The sequence below is a fragment of the Alligator mississippiensis genome, chromosome 6, assembly GCF_030867095.1.
Source record: "Alligator mississippiensis isolate rAllMis1 chromosome 6, rAllMis1, whole genome shotgun sequence".
Lineage (NCBI taxonomy): Eukaryota > Metazoa > Chordata > Crocodylia > Alligatoridae > Alligator > Alligator mississippiensis.
The window spans coordinates 63,438,752-63,465,077 of record NC_081829.1 but is presented as its reverse complement, the minus strand read 5'-3'; the positions used below and the strand labels follow the sequence as shown (position 1 = coordinate 63,465,077).

The following is a 26,326-nucleotide window of genomic DNA, read 5'->3' as shown; positions in this document are numbered from 1 at the left end:
AGTAGGTGCTTGCACACCTCTGGGGGAAGTTTGTTCCAGGACTTGGGGGCTCGGAGAGTAAAGAAGTTTTTCCTTATGTCCAGCCTAAAACAATCTTGCAGGAGTTTGTGACCTCTGGGGTGCTCTGGTGAACAGGCATTCCCCCAGATCCTGATGCACACCCCTTATGGACTTATGGGCTGCCACAAGTCACTCCTTGAGCATGTACTTCTCTCCAGGCTGAAGAGTCCCATAGCTCGCAGCCTTTCTTCAGAAAGCCTGTTCTCATGCCCTCTGACCATGTGCGTGGCTCTCCTCTGGACTCTTTCAAGCTTCTCCACATCCTTCCTAAATTGTGGAGCCCAGACTTGGATGCAGTACCCCAGCTGCAGCCTCACCAAGGCTGAGTACAGCAGGAAGATAACATCTTAGGTAGCAGGAGGATAAAATCTTAGGTCTTGCTCAAGATACATCGGTAGATGCAATCCAGAGTTTTGTTCACTTTTCCAGCTGCGGTATTGCACTAGTAGCTCATATCATCTTGTGGTCAGTCATGATCCCCAAGTCTCTTTCGGTCGTGGTGCTAGCAAGCGTAGCATTGCTGAGCCTATAAGTGTGATGCAGGTTTTTATTCCCAAGGTGGAGCACCTTGCATTTCTCCATATTGAATGCCATCAGGTTTTCAGACAGCCACCTTGCAAGCCTATTGAGATTGGCCCAGATCACCAGCCTATCCACAAGTTGGAGATTCTTCCCCAAAATTTGGTGTTGTCAGTGAACTTGGCCAGTCCACTTTTGACTCCAGTGTCCAGATCATTTATGAAGCCATTAAAGAGTACAGGTCCAAGAACACAGCCTTGGGGGACACGACTAGTCACCAAGTGCCATGGTGATTCAGTTCCATCAACTACCACTCTCTGGGTTTGACCTCAGTCAGGTCCCCAACCATTGGACTGTGGAGTAATCGAGGCCGCAGTTGCCCAATTTTCCCATGTGGACATCATGGGATACAAGGTCAAAAGCTTTTTTAAAGTCTATGACCATCATCTGGTCATAGAAGGAAACGAATGGTCAAGCAAGACCTACCAGCAACAAACCCATGCTGGCTGTCCCACAGAATGTTGCCTTCTGTTAGTCTGTCAAGAATGATTACTTTGATACTTTTTTCCAAAATCTTCCCAGGGATTGAGGTCAAACCGATTGGCCTGTAGTTTCCTGGGTCTTCTTTCCTCCCTTTCTTGAAGATGGGCACCACATTGGACATGTACAGGTATTCAGTCACTACTCTTCCAGGAAAAACCATTCATGAACAGATGCTTAGTATTTTTCTCCCAAAGCAAAAATAACTCTCTACTCCAGGAGAAAAATAATGTGGGAACAACCAGCATTAAATCACTCCCAGGAGAGTTCTCTTGTGAAAGCAAATGTCTGCATATGTTCTTTTTTGAGATGTCATGGCACCTCAGGGTACTTTGTTCCTGTCCCCAACTATCCAGGGAAACATTGCATTGGTAACTGGACTCTTCTGATCCAGCCAAGCATGGTGCAGAACATGGTACTTTTACAATGCTGGCACTGTTCTGCAGGGAGAGACAACTTGCAAGGCAGTCTGGGTCAACTAATCAGGGCTTCCCTGTGCAATGCTGCCATCTGTCACCTGGCACATTGGAGAAGCCTACAAAGCACACTGAGATGTGTGCACAAGGGTCACCTGCCTGTGCAGCATCAGCACTGAACACTCTCTGTTTTTCAAGGGCTCAGCACTTGAATATGTGTTCAGGTGCTTCTGGGCAAGTTTTTCTACTGGGAGAACAAACCTGGGAGCTCTCTCCCAGATGATTTGAAAGTGCAGATGCAGCCACTGTTAGTAGTGCTTTGTCTATAAGTGGGCATGGAGGTGAAAGTAGGTAATGAGATACAGGCAGAGCCTTAACTTCACTTATTTTTATATGACAGAATGATTAGCTGGCTGGATAGGTGGGAAAAGTAACCTCCTTCATTAAAAAGGGTGATGTAATTTATTCTTCCTTCATCTAGGTCTAAAGGAAGAAAACTGTTACTGTTCAGATGATGCAGCTTGACACTACCCCTTAGTTAGGGGAGATTGTAAACTAACAGTTTAACCCTAAATGAACTTTTTATCCAAGAGGATATTCATATATGAATGAGAAAATGACAACCTATTCAAAGGAACATGTTCTGTTTTACTTCACACACTCATTTTGTAGTCTAAATTCTATCTGTAAATACATGGTTAGGTTTATTATGTTTAAATTACTACAATACCTGCAGAGGACCTGGTGTACTTTTTTAAGAAGACTGCTTACCGAGAAGGTATAGAACTGCTGGAGCTCCCTGTCAACGGGTTGGAGTAAGGTGAGGTAGCGTGTTATTCCAGTTTGAGTCACAGTGAAAAATGAACTGTAATCATTTAGAAAAAGATGGACCTGGGGGTCTTTTGTCTTCAAAAAGAAAAAAAAGAATATTTAGTACATTTTTACATATGTAGTAGTCAAATAAGTCATGCTAGCATTTCTTTTTATTATGATTTGAATAAAACAGAAGGTATAATACCATAGGAGACAGACTGTATGAAACTGCATAATATCTACATTTCTGTGAATGGCCTTATTTTAAAAAGTGAATATTCTTAGAATGGATATTTTGAAACAATATTTGAAAAATAAAGGATTTTTTAAAAACCTTTACAAAGAACACTTTACATATCAAGTGAAAAGAGATATTTCTGTGTATCTATGAAAAAGAAACTAGCTAGATTAAAAAAAAAATGCTATCACATGTCAAAATATATCAGATCATCCAGATATACTGTGTACTAGTTAGTATTTAACTACTTTTTAAAAAAAAAGGACATTTTGGCCATTCAGGACTTCTCTAAGGAACCTGATAGGGGCATAGTTTTCATTGCTTGGTTGCTCCATATTTTGGGGCTTGGTAGTTGCCGGGATGCAATTCTCCCGGTACATAAAAAGGGAATTAGGAAGTTTAAATAGGAGCTGAAGGTAATACTGTGAATCCTTAATCCTGAAGCTAAGGAATAACATGCCAATCTTTTGGGACAAAGTAGAGTGCATTCTGGGGTGTTCTGGAATGCCCCAAGACTTTGGCTATGCCCCTGTCTTCTGAAGATAGCCATAATGGAAAGAGAGAAGGGAAGAAATTTGTAGCATTAAGCACTATGTCAAATTCAGTGGCTGCAAAATTGTTTGGAAAATAAAGGCGTCTGGAAATTCAAAACCACCACAATGGAGTGAGATCCTTTTGACTACAATTGTCCTACCATATTTTAACACAGAAATATAGCTTAAATGTTTTATGGTTTTTAGATACTTGTTTCAACTAACCCATTTTTTAGGTAAAATGAGATTAATATATGTGCCCATATTTGCAGACCATAATTAAGCCTAATAAATTATTACTTTTCTGAAATCACTGTTCTTCCTCCAAGAATCATTTTTCCAAGTGTAGCATAAGCAACACTTCTAAAAAAGAGTTAACCGCTGACATTTCCTTCCAGTCCTAGATAATAAACTATGCAAGAAAATTTAGAATAATAGAGTAACTTCAAGTTAAAATTTTACAGATATTTAATGGTCTAACAGAAGCTTTTCAAGCAACCTGAAATAAAGCACTAACTGCTCAAATAAACAACTATAAATGTAGGCTAGTGAAATGAAAATGGTATGAAAAAGGTTTAATTTCTCAATCCAAAGTATTTTAGGCCACAGAGACTTTGGAAATCTAAGATTGTGGTACTTAGGTGTTAAACCATTTCAGTTGCTAACAAATAAATGTAAAAAATATCAAACTGTTCCAAATGAGTGGTTTTCTACTGCTTAAAGCTGTGCTGCAACTATGTCAACTTTCAGTGAAATTAAAGCTCTTTTCCAGTTCAAAGGGGAAAATAATTCTGTTCTTTTCACAAAGTGATGGGAGGTGATAGGCAATGAATGTTCATTTCTAGGCACTAGAAAGTTAGTATAAGTTATAGAAAAGTCCACATTTTTAGTATGCTTCTATTTTTAGTATGTATATATGCAATATTTTAGAACAAAATTAAAAACTTTCTTGATGACTTCTGTTTTGGACATTCTATCAGCTGGCTTGTATTCTTTGGGTTCCCAGACATCATCTTATTTTGGTCAGTTGTGTGTTATTTATTCTCTTTGGGATCCATTACTGGAAATTGGATGATTGTTTCTCCACTAAAGACATTACTTTATGTATCATTTATTATAGACTGCAGAACTATCAACTGAAAACAAATTGACTGCTTATCAAGGTAACTGGAGTGTAATATTTAAAAGCTGATGACATGGTTAATACAGGAAAACAGATACAACTCTCAAAAGAAACATAGTGCTGATTACAAATATTTTATAGCAAATTTCATCTTCATTGTGTTTTACAAATAATTATTAAATCTTTTATATACCCTTATGAGGTAACTAAGCAATCATTATTATCCCTATTTCATAGATGGAGAAACAAAAGATGCTGAAAGAGACTCCATTGCTAATCTGTGTTAAGTATTGTAGTTTATGCTAAATTTTTCATTTCTCCTACTTGTAGAAACTCTATCCTTAAATTAGCTTCTGAATGTCATATTAGCTTCATGGTTAACAGAATCTTATAGACCATTTCAGAATATTCAGGATTCTAATTCATTCTCCAGCCAAGACTAACTTACTTTTCCATGCTGTTGGGATTCCAGCTGTTATCTAGTGCAGGGCTGGCAACCCAGGAGTGGTGTGCTGAACTAACAGAACTAGATTCAAAGGTGGGCCACCACTTCTGACCCACCACCAATTTGCCAACAACCTTCTGGCTTCACAGGGAAGATGCACATGCTTGACAGGCTGGATATTACCCATGAACTGCAAACTGACAACCTTTGACCAACCCCTGATCAGCCCTTGACTAATGCTAGAGCATTAGTTTGGGACTCAAAAGTTGAATGAGAGGCTGCTAAGTGAGAGAGACAAGTCACTTCAGCTATCTCTGCTTCAGTTTCCTCAGCTGTAAATTATGAATGATGATTAGTATTAATACAACAATCATCATCATAGATCAGAAATATTTTTTTAAGTCATTTAATCTATTTCACTACATATATTCTCCAGGGGTTTAGCCTGCCCACTTTAAAAGTGCATTGGTTGTTGCAATTAGGGTATGAAAAGGATACAAAATAGGGCCCTTACCAAGTGCTAATACATTAATGACTTCTGTTTCTACTCAGTGTGTATGCACTTTAACAACGCTTATAGTAATGGAATGTGAATTTCTGTCTCTCACTATAAAATTTATTCTTTCAAAACTCCTTCTTCATTAACCAAGCTGCTAGCTAAATTCTGACTGCTGAATTCATTAAACAGTTTTTGATTTTTCTATCCAGTTTATATTTGCTGACTGAAAAAAGAGCATGTTTGACTTGGTAACTGAACAGAATATGCTCAGAAGACAGTGAGGAGAATAAAATATGAAATCCTACATATGATCCTGGAGGTCATTATTCTGACTATAACCTTATTATATTATTTATTTATTTTTTGTATTTGAACACAAATACAATAATTCCTAACCACTTAATATCTTGCATGTTATCTCTGCTAAATTTTCTGCCAAGAACTCAATATGGTTAGCAGATAAACAAAACAACATGCACAATAGCATAAAACCATTCAACATGCAATTAAGAACCACTCCAAGCATGCAGAACACAAGGCATGTGTATGCTTTATGTTCCACTGTTCAGATGACTTATCAGTTAGCTATCAAATAAGTAAAAATGTCATTTTCTGTAACAATGACAAATTATTTTGGATTAGGTTATGTATCTTCTGAATATACAAAGCAAGTCTAACATACCCTAGGTGGAACTCCATTGATTTAAATGGGCTCTCACCATATGTGAATTGGGCCTAATATATTGAAAATATTCCTTGAAGGCTTCTCTAAACAAGTGATAGTCCCAGTCTCTCATCTTTAGTGATACAGAAAGAAGGAAGGAGGGAAATGAACCACACAGTTTCAACCAAACTAAACAACCAATACCTACAGGAATAGCGCCCAGTTTAACCTACAAGGCAAACAAACATAATATAAAAATGAATAAACATGCACACAAAGCTAACAATGGACATTATATGAGCGGACATCTACAAAAAAAAAGTTAAAATTTAATACAATTGGCTGAGCTGCTCACTTAAGAGCATTCATAGTTTGGCATGAGCTGACTTGCAGAAAGCTTGGAAGCAGCAGGACTTTTTATTTAGTCTTTAAAATTAACTTTTAAAGCAGTACCAATGAAATAGTTAAAAATAAATATATATAGCATAGATATAGATTTAGGCAATTTACTTATTTTGAGTGTCACAGGATCATGAAGATAGTATAGTAATATTAACTTTACCAGAGGTATACTCTTACTATAAAACAACCATTATATACATAAATAATTAGGGGTTTTTAGTTAGCAACTCAAGGTCTATCTAGCACATTTGTAATTTGCCTAGATATACCATCCAAACATATTTGTGTTTATTCTTAAGATATTAATATATCCTCTTCTTTCAGTATTCATCACCAAAGTACCTTTAGTCAAAACAACTTTTTTTTTGAACTTCCCAGGAGAATATCAGACATATGAGGGTTGATTTTCTGATATTTCCCTAGGCTTGACTAACTTTTGATATAGTAACAGCCAAATGTAGGAAAATCATTCTAGTTGAAAAACACAAACTAAATTCTCATCCCTAACAGAACTGAAAAAGCCTTTGAATGAAAGTATTTTCAATTTTATGCCCAGGCTTGTGCATATGGATATGTTCTATAATACTATATAAGAAATAAATACTGACGTGATGTCAATTATACACCTTGTAATCCAGAAAGTTTGACATGGAAAGCTTCCATGTTATGGAGACAGTATACACAATATGTGTAAATTTAATCATACTTTTAAACAATAAGGACAAGGAGAAAATGTTAGATAATTGTTATTTCCTACCAGCAAATTAAAGTCAATTAAAAAAAAAAAAAAGATTTAACCTAGCAGACAAGGCAACAATGCTGTAGCTATTCGTATAGTTTTCTCCAATCCTGGAAACTACAGTATCCTAATTCAGAGCTCTACCATGGAAACAAAGAATGAGAAACTGAGAGGGTTGAAGGATTTATATAAACCAGTGGTTCCCAACCTTGGGTCATGCCAGCAGCACTGCACACTAAGGACGAGCCATGATGCATGCCAGGAGCTCCCCCACCCCTGCCCCCACCACCGCCACTGCACTCTGCTCCCAGAAGCTGGTTGTGGCAAAAAAAGGTTGGGAACCACTGATATAAAAAATCATCATATTATACCATTTAAATTCCTCATCTAAGCTTCAATTTACTCTGGTCTCTAGGTATTCATGTGGATTAATTTATGAAATTTAAACAAACTGCTTAATAATAGCAACATTAATCAGTGCTACTGTAAACCTTTTGAAACATTTAGAGGTGGATGATTTTAACTGTCGCAGTGTTGAAATTTAGCATGTGAAGTTACTTAATGGTGCAGACAGAAGTGCAGCTCCCAGCTATAACTCAGAACAATTTCTGAAAAGAGTTCTGAGTTACAACATTACCCAAGGCCAAACAGAAGCTCATCATTCCTTCCCAGCAGGAGAAGAATCTAGCTGCCTGCTGGGAGCCTGCAGCCAGGTTCCCCTAGCAATGGCCAGTCTCTCTGCCAGTACCCGCTGTTTTCATAATGGGAAGGGGGAAAGGCAGCAGAGGGAGCTTGTTATTGTGGCTCCCCAGCTGGTGCTGGTGGGTGAAAGGGAGTCCCTCCGCCTCAAGGCGGGGCTCCAAAACACCAATCAGACCCTGCGGGGGGGGGAGGGGCTAACCGCCCCCTGATTGAACTGATGCTTGAATTACCTGAAGACTGGAAGAGGGCCAATGTGGTGCCCATCTTCAAGAAAGGGAGGAAAGAAGACCTAGGAAACTACAGGCCAACCAGTTTGATCTCAATCCCTGGGAAGACTTTGGAAAAAAATATCAAAGAAGCCATTCTTGACAGGTTAACAGAAGGCAGCATTCTGAGGTATAGTCAGCATGGGTTTGTTGCAGGTAGGTATTCCTTGACAATCTAATTTCCTTCTCTGACAAAGTGATGTATCGCCTGAAGAAAAGGGAAGAGATTAATGTCATATATTTGGACTTCAAAAAAGCCTTTGACCTGGTGTCCCATAATGTCCTCATGGAAAAACTGGGTAACTGTGGCCTCAACTACTCCACAGTCCAATGGCTAGGGAACTGGCTCTGAGTTCGGATCCAGGCAGTGGTAGTAGATGGAACTGAATCAACGTGGCACTTGGTGACTAGTCGGGTCCCCCAAGGTCCTGTTCTCAGACATGTATTCTTTAATGTATTCATAAACAATCTGGACACTGGAGTCAAAAAGTGGACTGGCCAAGTTCACTGATGGTACCAAACTTTGGAGAAGAGTCTCCACACTTGAGGATAGGCTGGTGATCCAGGCTGACCTCAATAGACTTGCTCGGTGGGTGGCTGAAAACCTGATGGCATTCAATACGGAGAAATGCAAGGTGCTCCACCTTGGAAATAAAAACCCACATCACACTTATAGGCTCGGTAATGCTACACTTGCTAGCACCATGACTGAAAGAAACTGGGGGATCGTGACTGGTCACAAGATGGATATGAGCCACCAGTGCAATACTGCAGCTGGCAAAGCAAACAAAACTCTGGCTTGCATCTACCAATGCATCTCAAGCAAAATGCAGGATGCCATCCTCCCACTGTACTTGGGCTTGGTGAGGCCACAGCTGGAGTACCACATCCAATTCTGGGCTCCACAATTTAGGAAGGATGTGGAGAAGCTTGAAAGAATCCAGAGGACAGCCATGTGCATGATCAGAGGGCATGAGAACAGGCCTTCTGAAGAGAGGCTGCGAGCTATGGGACTCCTCAGCCTGGAGAAGTGCAGGCTCAGGGGTGACTTGGTGGCAGCCTGTAAGCATATAAGGCATGTGCATCAGGATCCAGGGGAACACCTGTTCACCAGAGCACCCCAGGGGACGACAAGGTCCAACAGTCACAAACTCCTGCAAGATCATTTTAGGCTGGACATAAGGAAAAACTTCTTTACTGTCTGAGCCCCCAAGGCCTGGAACAAACTCCTCCCAGAGGTGGTGCAGGTACCTACTCTGGACACATTCACAAAACATTTTGCTGTTTATCTTGCTGGGATCCTTTCACCATAGCTGACTTCCTGCCCCTTGGGCACAGGGCTGAACCCTATGATTTTATGAGGTCCTTTCCAGCCCTAATGTCTATGAAATCTATGAATTCCATTCACTCACTTTCCCCCCTCCCATTCTGAAAACAGCAACGGGCTGGAGCTTCACAGACACAAGTTGCAAAAGATGCTACATTTTTAAACATCTTTATCTGACACCTCAGTCAACAAGGGCTCAGATTTTGACCCAATCAGACATTTTAGAAGGTGTCTGCAGCTGTTTATTTGTGTTTGGTCACAGCTATAGACTGCTTTCTGTGGTCAGATCAAGTGAAAATTGTCACTGCTGTCTGCAACCAAGTGTATATGGTTGGGATAACCACTCTGTGCATTGGTATGGAGGGAACTTAATACAAAGACTACCAAAAGTGATCTGTGGATTTTCAATAAGAAGGGTAAATACAAAAGTGCTTTTATGACCAAGGAAGAGTAGTCATCACGGGGAAAATAAAAACACATTTGCACAATAGGAAATGGGTAAATAGTTGATTTTAAGGGTAACAGTATATTTTAAAAAGAAAGGCCTGTAAATCTACAAAAATAAATTAAAATAAGATATATAGCTCTTTAATAGCTGCAGAAGGTAAAACTGCATTCTCTAATTCACCTTGAACTCTAATCTAATCAGCTATGACAGTGAGAAGACATATGTCGTCTTATTTATTAGAGTTTTTCATACATATTAATACCCTAAATGCTGCAGTCCTACCAATATGAAATACCCACTTGAGCAGACCCCAGCTTATATAATAAAGCATTACATTAATCACTTTGACAACATATGTTACACAATGCGTCAGTTGATTCTCTACTCACTTAGATTAGTCATTATATCACTTAAATCACAGTTACAGGCTATAGCTACAACTGTAAATGGTGAAATTTTACATGGCAATATTTACCATACCCAGAAGCAGCACTCTCAAGCATGCTTTACTGGTCAAGAGTAACACTACTTCTGGTTTACTTTCACACTAGACATTTTATGCACTTTGCAGTGATCCAGCCAGGAGTAAACACGCTGTTGTATATGTTCCTCTGACCAAGAGCTCCTATTGAGCAAGTTCAACAGGACCAAAGTAAAGGCAACACAATATGAGTTTGAAGACCTAGGAGAGAAGCAGCTGGTGTTCATTCAGATGACACCAGCCTTTACAGGGTTAGTTGAACCTTTCCCTGAAGATCTACCTGCTTTGAAGCCCTTTCAAGCCCTATGATTCCATGAAAATTCCATTTGCATCTTTTTCTTTGGTCTTGTAAAGTATGTGTGAACTTTTCTTTTAATATAAATACAGAAACAAAAACTGTCACAATGAAGGATTAGTTGACTAAAAGAGTATAATGAATTATTAACATCAAACTTGTCAACAATTTCAGTGATTAATTAGACTATATACCAACCACAGTCAATTTTGGGAAGTCTCTGGGAACAGCAATTTAAAATATATTTAAAGATCTTCTAATAATTCAAGAACACCTTTAAATACCCTACATAAAATCAGTTCTATTATAACTTTCTTTTTACTTCTTTCTTTATTCCTTGAGAATAAAAACTGAATTTTCTACCTTTTGAAAATTTAATCTCATCCTACTATTATTCTCCACCTGGTATTTTAGATCAAAATCTTTGGATAATGCAATTTTTTTTCAAAGGATTAATATAAATTTAAAATGTTTGAGATTTACTACACTTGTGGTAGGGCTGACTGAAAATTTTCCATCAAAGTTAATTGTTACCAAAACAATATTATCATCAACAGTTTTCCATTCATCTCAAAAAGTTTCTTACTGCAAGAAACTATACTGATGCTATGTATCATTATATATATTACAATACCTTCTATTCTCAATACAAGATACTTACCTATGACATGGTTATCTCTGGCTTAAGTTATCTAAAGCAGTACCTACAGTAGTACTCCACCTCACAAGTCTCAAAAGTGCCTTCAGCCAACAAAGGCAGTCCTCAAGATAGATCGTACTTCAGAAAGAGCCAACCAGGTACTACATGAAGATTTGCTGCATTACAAAAAGAAAATCCCCACAAATCGACACCATTAGTTATGACATATCACCCTTCCCTGGAACCTACATGGAAAATCCTCAAGCAATTACAACCCATTCTAGAAGAAGACCTCATTCTTAAAGAGATCTTTCCAGAACCCCCCATTCCTAGCCTTTAAACAAACACCAAACCTTGCTAATCTCGTCACCAGAAGCAAACTCCCTATGATCCCAACCACACCAATGGATCCAGACCATACCAGGACAAGAAATGCAAAACCTGCCAACACATTTCCACCACCCCCACAATAACTACACCCCACAACAGAACCATCACCATTCCTGGATCTTATACCTACACCTCCAGAAATGTAACAAATGTCATCCAGTGCACCAGATGGTTTGATGGATAATATGTAGGAGAAACCAAACAACAACTGTGCACCAGAATGAATGCACACTGATAACCTATCAAAGCCCAAATTCCCAACTACCTGCGGGGGCACACTTCTCACAAGACAATCACTTCCTCTCTGATCCCTCAGTTCTAATCCTGAAAGGGAACTTACAAAACACTTTTTGTAAACAAGTCTACAAACTTCACTTCATAAATCTACTGGATACCAAAAAAATTCATGGACTCAATATAGACTTTGGATTTATGACACTTTACAACCTGCCTGACATCTGATTCATTAAGTACCTGCCTGACCTGACCTCTTATGTTCTTCTTTTTCCCCACCTTTTCTCCCCTCCCCTACTTTTCTGCCCTTTGTCTTCCTAACTTCCAATTATTTCCTTTTTCACAGACAGCCTCTTTTTCTACCTTGTGTTACTATCACTGTAGTGTCTCTCTTTGGCCTTTTTTCCCCCTTGCTTTCTTCCCCTCCCATCCCTGCTTTACCTTTTGTCTAATTTTTACCTATTTACATTCTCACTTACATCCTGCCACACTTTTAGCTTCTCTCATTCCTTGGAACCTCAGAACAGCAGAGACTCTCTATGCCCGAAGAAGGGTGACTGCACCTGAAAGCTTCCTAAGAACTTTTTCTCAGCTACTCACTAGGTCTAATAAAAGATACTACATCTACTGAAAGAACCATGCCTGCCTACACTAGGGAACTGACCTATTTGAAACTAAACCAGTTTCAGCATACATTTCAGCCCATCTACACTAGCCACGCTGAATAACTTTAACAACACAATGAACTGCTTCTCTTTTAAAAAGTATATATTTTAAGTAAAGCAAGACTTATTTATGAATAAACAGAATTGCACTAAACACACGTGTGTCCATCACCATACTGTCTTCCTACCAAGAGAATGCTAAAGATCCCAAGACACTACTTAACAGATCAGATCAAATACAATAACGATATTATCACTATTAGTATTAATGAAAGCAATCCAGAAGAAGTGTGTTTTGTAAGCAGATCAGAAGGTTGTGAAGTCTCCAGTATTTTTTAATTCATGACTGAGTTAATTCCACACTTTTGCATCAGGCCCTGAATAGACATTCATAGAATGCAAGCACATACCTGCAGTGGCTCAGGCCAGGAGCCGGAAGGTGCTAGAGCAGCCCTTGGCTACAGGGAAGCTGTGCTGGGGAGGACATGGTTAGCTCCAGCAGTAGCTTGGAGCGAACTGACCAGGGAGGGGGTTTAATTCCCCCCGCCCTGTCCCACAGCACGGACCCAAGCTGGGGTCTTCTTGGTGCACTCCCCTTCCTGCTGCAGTGGCAGGGCGAGGCCATGGCGAAATGCCAGCTGGCATGGGCCCTGGGGCAGAGGGGACAGGGAGGGGGGTTCCCCCCTCTATCCCCACTGCCCCCCATGGGCTGCAGCCAAGGTCTGCCTCCCCCAACCACTGCAGCCACTGCTTGCTCTCTGTATGGGGCAAACAGTGGCATAAGCCCCCTGTGACAGACACTGGAGGGAGGGGGGAATAACCCCCTTCCTACCCCCCAGCTAAGGGGCTCTGCCGGCCAGCCTCTGGCCAGACCCCCAGCTGAGCCACTGGAGCAGCAAGGGGGAGGGACCTGACAGTTCATTTTATCCTGGTGTCCAGGGAGTGCAATCCTCTTATCAGTGGGGGGCAGGGCAGGGAGGGGCTGCGAGTGGGAGCTCAGAACTGCAGTGGACTGTGCGGGATGAGCAGCAGCACCATAGCTTGGAGGGGGCCATAGCCCCCCCAGGCCCTATCGACGCTGCCACTGCTCACCCCCATGTAGTCTGTGATAGCTCTGCCTGCCCCACAGCAGGCCCTCCCCAAGACCTGCAGTGTAGTCCCCTCACCAGGAAAAGACACCAAGCTCTGGGACACCATGACAGGGTATGCAGCCTCCATCAGGATTGCTCCTCACTCGCCATTCCAGGGGCAGGGGCATGGCATAGCCAAAGGCCATCCACCATGGCCCCCTTAGGGAGGCAGGGACAAGGGTTATTTCCCCCACTCTCTCCAGTGTCTGGTGGAGGAGGTTGTGGCGGTGGGCTTATCCTGCTGCTCACTTCCTGCAGGGAGCAAGTGGTGGTAGCAGCAGCCACGGCAAGCAGACACTGCTTTGGTCCCCCTGGGATAGAAGGGGAAATAACTCCCCTGACTGCCCCCTGCCTAAGGGGGCCATGCCAGCTGGCCTCTGGGCCTGCCCCTGCCCCTGGAGCGGCAAGAGGGGAATGACCCTGATGGGGGCTGCAACCCCTGTCACAATGTCCTAGAGCATAAGCCTCTTCCCAGCAGGGAGGCCATGATATGGGGTGAGCAGAGCTGCCAGACACTGTGCAGGGGTGAGTGGTGCTGGTGCTGGTGGGGGTAGAGTATCTCTGTCCCCCTCCAAGCCCCGGTGCTGCTGCTTGATCCATGCAGCCCACAACAGCTCTGACCTCCCCACTCATGGTCTGCCACCGGGAAGAGGCTTGCATTCCCTGGACACTAGAAAGGGGCTGCTTCCCCATCAGGGCCTTGCCCTCATTACTTCAACAGTGGGGTCAGGGCCTGGTCAGAGATCAGCCAGCAGGGCTCCTTATGCGAGGGTGCATCTGGAGGAGGGGGCTTATCCTGCCGTTCACACCACACAGAGAGCAAGTGGTGGCTGTGGCAGTCAGGATGGGCAGACCCCGCTGTGGTCCCCTAGGGGCAGTTGGAGGAGAGGGGAGTATAACCATTCTCCCTGCCCCCTTTGCTTCAGGGGTCATGCTTGCTGGTGTTTGGCTGCACCCCAGCCCCATGACTGCAGCAGCAAGAAGGAGTGTCCAGCGGACTCTGGTTTGGGACTATGCAGGTGGGACGGAAAGTGGGGAATTAAACTGGCCCTCCCTGGCCAGTTCATTCCAAGCTACTGTTGGGGTTGGCCATGCCCCTGCTGCTGAAGCAGCCAGAAGGGAAATGTAGGTCTGCACCAGTGGAACAGGAGTGGGAGAAGGGGGAAAAGACCTCTTCCTTGTCCCCTTCCAGGGACCAGCATCTTGGCCAGGTCCCAGCCCCTGCCTGTCCCTCCTCTGGCTAGGGAGCAAAGGGGCAGGGCTAGCCCTGTTATGTTGAAGCAGAGATCACAGCCCAGCCCAGAGAACATGCTGGGATGCCGGGGGATTCTGGTTTAACTTGAACCAGAAAGGGGTCTGGGACAGAAGTTGCATAAACCAGTTTGAGCTCAATCAGTTAAGTCTGATTGACTTTTATTAGTAGATGTTTAGGATTGTGAATCCAAAAAAGATGACAAAGCCGGTAGGGAAATATAGATCACCTGAGCGAGGGACTAACAATAGAAGGATGGGGGTGAGGAGGGGAACTACTGCACTCAACCAGGTTTATTTCAAACTGATTTCAGCCATTTTGAATCTGGTTTATGTGCACTGAAATTATGTTCTGTTACAGGTTTAAACCAATTTCTGATAACTTAAACTGGTTTATGTTTAACTTCTATCCCTAGCCATGAAGAAAATAAGGAAGAGAAAACAGAAGGGTAGAGGGCAGATGGGAGAAATAAGAGGAGGAAATAAAAAAAAAAAAAATCATTGCCACAATTGCTTAAATGAAAGTAGGTAAGGTAGATTATTAACTTTGTGTAGGGTTTGTTATTTTGGGTTTTTTTAGGGGCGGGGGGAGGGGAGGGACAGTAGTGTTTCATATCTACCTTTATAGAAAAGTGAATTTATGTTGGCAATATTTTGCTTCACTGGGTGTTACAGCAGTTACTTACATTAGCAGTGAATTTGATTTGAAGGATTCATCTCAGTAAAACACAAGACCAGGATTTGTGTCTGCCTTATTCAAGTTACAGTGTAGTCAAGCTGGTCTATAATCATATCCATCCATTACCAAATTATGCTCAATATTTTCAGTGCTGGGCTATATTTCAAATAATGTCCTTTTAATATTTGAATTTACAAAAAAAAAAAAAATTTGTGCCACTTCTGTATTCATTTTCTGTATGCATGATAATAAATTAATTAGAAGCAATGCTCATATGTGTAGCAAAATTTAACTAAATAGTAATGAATAGTAGTTGAAAAATCAGTTTTCAATTAAAAATATTTTGCAGTGCAGACCTTAAAACATTGAGACAGTTATGAAATGCAAGTAATAGCATGAAACTCCTACATCATAAAAGCCTAAACAAACAAAAATAAGATGAACCAGCACAGCTGAAATTTCAGATACAGACAACTTGTAGTGTAATGCTAATGAAGAAACTGAAGGTCAAATTCATTTGAAAAATGAATGAGAAGATAATTTCAAATACAAAACAAAAAATAAAATACTACTGTAATTCATAGTCATTGACAAAATCATTTATTCCAAACATTTGAATAAAATCAAACTTTGTTCAGCTTAAATGGTATAGTGTGTACACAACTAAATGCATCTTAATTCAAATTTTAAGTCAGAGTACTATACATTTTCAAAAGACTGAGTCTAAGCCTATATAAAAACTGTCCCAATAAAGGAAAGAAAACACACCTCTTCTACGTCGTTATCCAAAACAATGATTTGTAATGGAGATGTCAGGTTCTTGTTGTCAGAGATAGTTGTACCCACTGGAGAGGACTCCAGGATGAAGCCTTCATACACAGATTCTGTGAAGTAAGGCTTCTGATTGTTCTCATCAAGGACTTCAATATGCAAATTGGCAAAGGCTGGAAGTGGATGACCATTATCTTGTTCTGCCTAAAAAAAGATAAATCTGATTTGCCACAGATTCTCTTTAGTATATTGTGCATCTCAGCCCAAGTTAGTATTGGTTTACATTCAAGGATTGCCAACCCTTCACACAAACAACTAATGCCTATTATTTCACTGTGTAAACTGCTTATTTTGAAACATTAAACCAATAAAACAAAAATAAAATTAAACAAAGAATTAATTAGCAAAATAGAAACAGGAAGTTCAATCATGGACTGACTATTTTAACTACAAACAAACTCAGGAGTTGTACAGTATTAGATGACATTACATAAATATCAGTAAAATCTGGGAGGGGAAAGGAGGGAGCCTAAATAAATCCTTTTGGCTTCTGATTGCATTCCAGGAACATTTTGAGTATCAGATATTTGCTCTTTAAGGTTTAAGTCGTGGAAGTAAATGAAGGAGCTAGAGGACTCTTTTTTGACAATAGTTACTTACAGTCAAATGAAATTAAAAGGGAACTTGTAAATCAAACTAGCTAAAGAAGTTCACTTAGACCAGATATAGGCATTATACTTTCACTGGTATAAGTAATTGGAAACTGGTCTATACCAGTAACAGAACACAAGTTTGGCACACAAAATTGGTCTATACCCATATGGAACAGAAATTCAACACACAGACTGATTTCAAAATAGCACAATGCAGTCTAAGATTTGTCTCTCCTCCCCCCACCCTGTTTTGTTCCCCCCCACGAGGAACCCCGACACCATTTTGAAGTGCAGGAATGCTGATACGCGAGTACCGTGACATTTGAATTAGAGCAACTCTCTCAGCCGCACTAATTAAAGTGCTGCCCCTCCACCCCTGGACCATGTGTAAAAATACCCTACAGTTTTTAGTAAATTAGAAAAAATACATCTTCAAATAAGACTTTTCTTCATATAGTCCATTTAAATTCATTTTAGCTGGTTAGCATCTCTTTTGGTGCTCATTTTCTGAATACTGGAAAACTTACTTTTGTGAGGTGCTAGTCTTTACTGAAATAGAATTAAGTCATGTGCTTGCAAACTGAATAATATATTCCTTGCAGGCAATTATTTGTGATCTATTCAGAGACTTCAGAAGCTACAAAAAGTGCTGAATGCTTTTTTAAAAAAAGTACTTGTTGAATGAGGACTTGCAGAACTCCTGCATTGAGTGTTGAACTTATGACCCCAAAGGCTCAGTGACCTACATTTGAGTATGTGTGCATGCACAGTCAACCCTATATTATATAATCCACTTGTGATGGGAAAAATTGCCAGTCTTGGGTATGGTACCAAATACTTACCCCGGATTGGTCAGTGGAGCGATGGGCGTGCCATTGACCCCCTTACTGTCTGTGTGATTGGTTCAATGGAAGATTGACAGGAGTGGAGTGATCAAAAGGGTTAAATAGGGATGCCTTGAAAGAGGCTGCACTACCTCTGAAGAGAAGAGCTGTCACTTGGAACTGCAGAAGGTGTATGTGTGACTGGATGCGAGCTTGAGGTCCTGGGAGGATGAGAGAAAGTGCGCATGCAGAGCAGTGTGGGCCAGGGCGGCCAAAGGGCATCATGACCCAGTGCGTGCGTGTACATCCAAGGTGAGTGATGGAGATCGTGTGAGAGTGGGTGAGGACTGGGGTGGCCAATCCTTTCTCTCTCTACTGCTATGTTGTATGTGTGTGTGTGTGCTGAGAGATGTTGTTGTGTACATTGTGGTATTAAGCTGTACTGTGCCTGTGACAACTAGCAACACTGTTGCTGTCACAAGTCTGACAGCAGAGCTGTTTTGCTTTCCAACTTGTGTATGTAGATTTGTAGAATCCATTGTATATAATTGTAATTGTACTGTTATTATTCGTACTCACCTGTTGATTTTATATTTTCTCTTTGAGACTGCTTAATATAGTCTAGTTGTTGAACTATTCACCTGGGTCTTTGGTGGTCTTTGGTAATGAATTAGTATTCAGTCAGCTAGAGATGGCTGTAAGTTTACATCTGGTGTTGTAATAGGCCCCTACCAATTAAAAAGAGCAAGTAAAGTCTTGCTCTTAACATACCTACGTAAAGTCATTTGCACCTTTATATCTGAAGGACAGAAATAAAAGATGAAATTAATCAAATAATTAATCATTGTGAATTATTTATTTAGCTCTCAGTTTATACTACTCCATGTAAAATTGGGTTTAGAATGATTTTTGTTTAGGTGAATGTAGCTTTTACACTGACCATTTGCCTCAGGGAACTGAGTCAGCGGTGATGATTTAAAATACCGAAGTATTAGAGGCTGTTTCCAAGACTTATTTCTGGCTCCTGATTCAGCTTAACTGTACTTTGGCCTCTCCATTCTTTTTACCTTGATCATAAATAATTGGTTTATAGTTCAAAAGGATTTTGTGAAGTATAATTGCCCATGTTTGCCTTTAGAAAAAGGGAATTCAATGTGAAAATAGTGTTTACAATTAGTCATTTTCTTCCTGCTTGCCTTTCTCTTTTGTTTTCTGTTTTAAGGAAGAGTCATCTGAACTCAAAAGTATTGCAATATGACAATACCTCCCCTGTGGCATAATACTGAGAGGCAGAGCTTACTGGTTCATGTTCCATGCCACACTACTTCTGATTTAGGAGGTACTGCATATCAGTATGGCAGTCCCTAGCATTGTACTGGAATGATTTAAACATACCTGTAGGTGATAAAATCACAGAAAGAAAAAGAATATTTAAAGCATTCCATCTGGACTGTAATTTGGGTAAAAGTAATTATAAATATAAAATTAGAAAAAGTGTGATTACACTGTAGATAATGAATACATTGGAATCAATTCACAGAATCAGTAGTTTGGCAGGAACCATTTAGGTGACCATAATGTACACTCTTCATACTTTTACTGATATCCCACCTGCATCATTTCCTTAAAGGTTTCATGTGTAGCTTTTTACACTTCATGCTTTCATCGAAAGAGATGCAAGTCTATGAAAAACACATTTGTTCCAGATTTTCAGTGCTATTTTAATAGTAAACCTGAAAAAAATGTAATTATCTTTAGATCACCCTGTTATGACCTCTTCAGAATTCTGTATGACTAATTATTTGTTACTTCTTACATTATCATGCCTTAACTCTTTCTGCATAGGAAATATGGGAATCAAAACTACAAATCTAATTTTTTTAAGACACAGTTTGGAATAAATGGTATATACTATATTTCTTTCAGGAAAAATAAGATACTGGTATTCAGGCATCTATCAGTTCTTGGTTCCATTTTGTTTACTTTATATTAGTGACCTGATATTCAGTACAATGGATTTTTAGTTTTGGTTCTACTCATTATTGCCACAGATTAAAAAATATTCAAGTACAACTGACCTCTGATCTTGAATGACTACAGAAGAATTTGATTTTTCCTTAGGAGGGAGTGCTTCATTATTAGTAGTAGTGAGTGATCTCATCAGCCAATTAAAGATTGACATTGATGGAGATCAAATGGTGTTCAATACTCTTCAGTAAAAGAAAAGTAGTTTATAATGAGGCTACCTTAAGGATTTAACAGAAGGCGACTTGAAGCTATAATTTAAGCCTGCATCTGTAGCAAAACCCCCCAGTTGTTCTTGTTTTTTATTTAAAAATGCATTCCCTCCCTTTCCCCTAACCATTTCTGACTTTTTCTCTTCCTCTCTATTCCCTATAGATAAGCATCAGTGAGCTAAAACATAGGATAAGCTTCAGCATTTTATTTTGGTAGCAAGTTGTATTTGTTTTGGGGTTTTTTTCCTCCTTCTTTTCAAATAAGTGCCCTGTTATGGCTATCTGCTGTTTTATATTGTATAATTATTATGTCTATATTGATTTTTACTGTTCTATATTACTGTTTTACTGATACTATATGATTTAGAGCTACATACGTAAGTTAGCGTAAGTCACGTCAAGCTTCCATTTTGGTTGTCAAGTCTCCATCTTGTTTCCCCTGCCTGGGCATACCCTATTGTAACTCTGTTGTAACTGTGTGACTCATACTTACCCCTCCTATGTAACTTGGTTCCTGAATGAATGGGGATGAATGAGGGTACTTGAGAGTCAAGGGCAGTAGGTCTAAAAATAGCTTCCTCTGAATGACCAAACCATCAACTCCACGACACTACCATCAGCCTGCATTGACCCTCCCTGGCTCAAGATTTGAAAGACAAAGACTGCTGCAGATCCCACCCAAGCCACCATTACAGACACCTGAAACTGCATGTCCTGACCTGGAATGCACATGCTCAGTGCACCAGGGGCTGGCCCTTGCCTGGGCAGGTCCCCTGACACTGGGGTCACGGAAGGTCTGTCCCTATAAAAGGGGGCAGTGAAGACAGACCCAGTGGGGATGCCATCTTCACCTGGACCAGACCTGCTCCACGTCATGCTGCCTATCAACCCAGAGGCCCTGCTGGCAACCCCACCCTCTGGACAACACCTGCTGGACAAAGATCCCAACTGGCCATCGAGGACCCCCTTCCAGCCTGGATAGGTAGCTATCACCCCCACCCTCTCTTCAACCAAGGATTGGACTCTGCTTCTCTTCCCTACCTGGACTCCAACCCTTCCACTGAGTCTCTTTATCCTACTACCATTATGAGTGTGTGTGAGTGAGAGTGAGAGTGAAAGAGAGAACCAATAACTTCATGGGGCTGTGTAGTAGGTTGTCTGTTCAATAAACCTGTTATTTTGAAGCACCGAGTTGGGTTTTTCTGTTTGCTGACCGTTGCCCCCTTGCCACCAATTATCTGCACCCTGATCTCCCAGCTGTCTGCCTCAGTTTCCAGCCCTAAACTCCCAGGTTTCTGCCTCTCTCTCTTTCCTGGCGGTCTCTTCCTTGCCACTGGGCTTTTCCCTTGCACCAGTGACCTCAAGTAACCCTGGGGCCACTTCACCTTAAGTAACCTCAGCTTCCCCTCCAGTCTGCCGGTTCTAATCCTGGCCCCAGCAACTTTCACTCCTGGCACTTTCACTGTCTCATTTTAACCCTCATCCATCTCCCTCCTCCTCCTTCTGGAGATCTTTGACCTTAATTCCCTCTCCCATAGTCCCAAGCACCCTGGGTATCCTAAGTACCCTAAGCACACACACACACCCTACACCACCCAAGTTAGGAACTCACCTGTGTGTATGTGTAGGTGGGTGGTTTGTGTGTGAACTGGTGAATATACATATATGGCATCATGTGTGTGATATATGAATTAGGATCCGTGTATGAGTATTGGGTATTGACAATTGATTTTTGTCAAACTTTTGGTGTGTATAGTGTATAGGTGCTTGAATTGGTGATAGGTGTGCATGTACCTAGGCTGGTAATTTTGGATATACCTGAGTTGGTAGTGTGCGTGTACATGCCTGGTGGGGGTGTATGCACCTAGAGTATGTATGTGTGCCTAATTGATTTTTGTGTGTGTGTATGTCCAACTGTATCACACCCTCCCATCTAATAGCACAATATTCAGATCCTGAGAGTTGACCTGGCCCCACAAGACAACACATCAGGATCATGAAAAAACTTTCAGGGGGCAAAAAAGACAAACTAATGAAACCTCTGTTATCAATACAGATGTTTGGATTAAAATACAGTAGGCTAATGGTCTTATATTACTACAAACAACAATTTAATAGCAATGTACATTCCTTTAAACTATTGACAAAGTAATGAATTTTAGTCCAAGCAGTGTGTGTGTGTGTGTGTGTGTGTGTGTGTGTGTGTGTGTGTGTGTGTGTGCGCGCACGAGCTCAGATTGCAAATTCAGTCTGTGTGAGTAGCCACATGGTCAGGGTCAGCTTCGTGGGCCTGTGAGGAGTGCTAGCTCAGAGAGTTCTTCATGAGGTAGCACCTTTAGTTATAAGGTTGAGTCAGCCTACGGTGCCAGTGGAACTGACACCTATGATGCCAATGTGGGTGAAGGAGGATCTTAGAACCTCCCTATGAGGTGTCCAGTAGGGATCTGTTGAGATGGCTATAGTGCTGCTAACGGATGAACAGGTTAGAGCCATTGGCAAGCAGATTGGGCCTCTTAAGAGGGAGACTGTGATCAGTTGGTTAGCAGAACTGGCAATTCTCAATGTGCGTGCCAGATATACAGTTGTGGACTTGCCTGATATCTTGTAAAAATGCATGGGTAGCAGTGATTTTTCAGCTGTGGATGTCAAGAACCATAGAGGTCAGCATGCTGGGGGTCATCAGAGATGAGGTCCTAAAGTTTTTCCCAGATGAACCCGCTGTGGTGCTGTTCCACAAGGAATGGCAGGTCAGTGGGGAGAGACCGGAGTCTTACATTGAGTGTAAGAAGTTACTGTTTGTAGCCTCAGTTTTGTATAGGCAGAGGAATGGTGACTTTGAGTTTAACATGCCAGAATTCAAGCAGCCATTGATTTGGGGCTTTAGTCCAAAGCTTCAGACATATCTAGGTGGAAGTGTGATGGATGCCACCTTAGATGAGATACTGTGACCAGTCTGTAGTCATTTGCAGTGACTCAGACTGGGTGGTAAGGATGCTCATGGATTGGATGCCGGTCTGAAGGCATTGAGACTTCAAGTCAGGGGATTGAAAACCTGTATTCTACTTTTCTTAAGTATGTTTGCTTCCTGTAAGAAAAGATCAAATCCTGTAGCGGTAGATAAGGTAAAGGCCCACCAGAGGTGTAAAACCATGAAGGGCTTCTCGAATGAGAAGGCAGACATAGCTGCCAAGGAAGGAGTCAGGATGAGACCTAGATGGGTCATGCCAGAAATGGTAGAGCTTGACCCTGTGTCTAAGGTCACACCATCTGAGCCTGGTGTTGTGGATTTAGTTGGGTTACTGCATCAGGATTTAGAATGGAATAAACTGGTTCAATCTGGTAAGCACAGAGACTGGTGTGTATGGTAGGAGCTATCAGGCCTTATCCTTGCTAGGAAAGGAGAGAAGCCACCGGTATGGGTAGTGCTACAACAGCTACAGACAGACGTCATTTTGTTAGCGAATGATCAAGGCCATTTTGGCACTGAAAAGACAATCTGATGATAAAAGTCATTTGGATGGTGGTCATTGTTCAGGGAGGATGTGTCTTTGTCAACAATCGCTTGCGCAACCAATAATCTGAATCAGGTCACCCAAAAAGATCCTCTGAGGCATCAGCATATGGAAAGACTGTGGTCACATCTACAGATTAACGACATTGGTCCATTACTTCATACAAAAAGAGGTAATTTCTATTGCCTCATGGTGGTTGATTCATTCACTAAATGGGTGGAGGCATTTCCCACACAAAATTGCATGGTGCTCATGACTGCCAGGATCCTGATCTATCATGTATTTGCTAGATGGGGCCTGCCGAAGGTCATTAATATTGAGCAGGGTCCACGCTTTGTTGGACAAATAACTAAGGAAGTCTGTCATGCTTTCTATGTAAAGCAGAAACTACATGTTCCTGGTAGACCACAATGTTCAGAAATTGTAGAGAGGATCAAATGGATAGTAAAGACTGTCCTACGAAAGGTGGTCAACACTGCTGGAAATAATTAGGATGAAAAGCTCCCAGTTATATTAATGGCATTAAGAGGCACATCTGCCAGCCATGGATTCACTCCATATATGGCTATGACAGGGAGCCTCTGGACTAATTAGTTAATTGGCATCCCCATGGGTGGTCCTTCAGTGGGAGTTATTGACAGCATCACTATTTCAGCACTAACTTGAAGCCCTGATTCCATTCTTCCATCTTTTCCATCTCAGCTTCCTACCTTCCTCACTGAAGAGGCAATGCTCTCAAAGCTGCACTACCATAGTTCCTACCAGTGAATGATACAGCTACCCCTACAACAGTCCAAGACCCAGTTCCCTGGGGTAACTTCATACTTCCCATCTCAATTTCTGCAGTGTAGAGCCTGGACTAATTTGGAACATGCAACTTCAACTTTCCAATAAAACACACACATCTGAACAGCTAATTTTTCTTTTTAAAATCCTCTCTCAGTTCATCTCCCTTCCCTTTTACACACAGTTTTGCAAAGCCAAATCTTATCTATTGAAAAAAAAAGGCAATGTGGAAAAAATGCCAAACCCTCTGAGTTTGTAGGTAGTATCCATTATGCTCTTACAGTCTTATACAGAGTCTGATCCAGAGCCTGCTGAAGTTAATGCTAGTTTTTCCATTTGATAATGGATTGGGCCCTTTTTGCCTAGAGGTAGAAAGCCTCATTTAGATCATTGTCAGGATATGATTCATCCTCATTTTCATATTTATTACTAAGCTCCAAGTAAAACTAATTTTTCTATGTACTCTTGAGCCCAAACTGATAAAATGTCTATCAATTATGATAAAACAAAATAAGCTTCATGCTGACAAGTACACCAAAGTTCAGATTAACATGATTTAAAACTGCCAAAGTATTAAACTGTCCACACAAAATGTGTGTTATTTTTCAATACAAGGAATCCTGTCAGACATCATTATACTGACACTAGGGATATTATAATACCAGGGTCAACAAATGTTTGGCATTTGATCATTCTTGCATGTAAGTAACAGCTGGCTATAATGCAATTATATAAAAAGTTGGTTCGATGACTGATTCATTAAAATTGTGATAACTACATGTTTGGCATTAGAAATTTTATTTTCACAGCTATTCAATGAAGTAAAATGTAATTATTTTCATATTTATATTTTAAAATATGTAATAGTCTAATACTAACCAAATTTTCTGCATTTACAAATTTAATATTAAAACTAGAATTCATGCCACTCTACAGCTTCTACAAGTAGGAATGTTAGAGGAATAGATTCAACAAAGGACAGAGTGGACTTTAGGCAGAACTTGACATCTAACTACAAAACTGTGATTCTGAAACTCACCTGGGCCTTACCTAGAACACACTGTGAACAGTGACTTTGTGAAGCTGGCTGACTACTGCAAGACATGGTGCCTCCAGCCAAGCATCAGTAAGACAATTTCCAGCATTTTCGACTGACACAATGCCATTGCTGCCTGGGAACTAAACATCTACCTGAATGGCCAGAAGCTGGGGCACGAAGCACAACCCATCTACCTGGGCATGACTCTAGAGCAGACACTGAGCTATCATGAACGCTTGAAAAAGACAGCAATGAAAGTTAAGGCATGCAACTACCTCCTTAACAAGTTAGCTGGGTCACTGTGGAGTGCAAGAGCCTCAACTCTAAGGATCTAGCTCTTGCCATGTCAAGCTCTGTGGCAGACTACTGTGCACCAGTTTGGAATTGCTCATCACACCAAACTCTTTGCTATGCAGCTCCATTCAATGATGCACATCATCTCGGGAACTCTTCGACTGACTCCTCTACCATGGCTCCAAATCCTGAGCAACACTGTTCCCCCTCATATCCAATAGGAAGTTGCAACTAGCAAAATAATGGAGAAAATCTATTTCAAAGTCTGCCACTGGACAACACTCTCTTAAATCCACCTGCTGCACGTCTACCATCACAACGCTCCAAACTGCTGCACTAGGACCACACAGCAGAGATCTTCTAGTGTGAGAAATGGAGGTCAACATCACCATGAAATGAGTTCCTTATCACAGATCCTATACCCTGCCCACCTGGCTTCAACCTGCCATGCTGTCAGTGGGCCTTGCTGAATAGGTTCTGGACAGTCTGTGTGTGCCAACCTCCACCACTGGGTCTTCACGACAACCCAGCTGTGGCAAAACACCACCATGTCACATACTGTCAATGACTGCCCACTGCCTAAGTTCAGCAGTGGACTACAGGAACTGCACATGGCCACTGAGGATGCTATCACATGACTCAGTGATTACACACACACAGAGTGACTGACTGACTTGGACCTCAAGACATTTAAACTTGTAGCTGCCTTAC

General features: G+C 41.2%; 1 protein-coding gene across 3 annotated transcripts in view; it reads right to left on the bottom strand.

Moving 5' to 3' along the window:
* The window catches only part of PCDH15 (protocadherin related 15), a 1,303,618-nt gene that overhangs the window by 435,084 nt on the left and 842,208 nt on the right, over nt 1-26,326 (bottom strand). For all 3 annotated transcript variants that reach the window (XM_059729933.1, XM_059729932.1, XM_019484297.2), the window contains 2 exons: nt 16,268-16,474; nt 2,307-2,441 (listed from right to left, as the gene is read on the bottom strand). In XM_059729933.1, the coding sequence (XP_059585916.1) occupies nt 2,307-2,441; nt 16,268-16,474 (342 nt within the window). The remainder of the gene's footprint in view (nt 1-2,306; nt 2,442-16,267; nt 16,475-26,326) is intronic.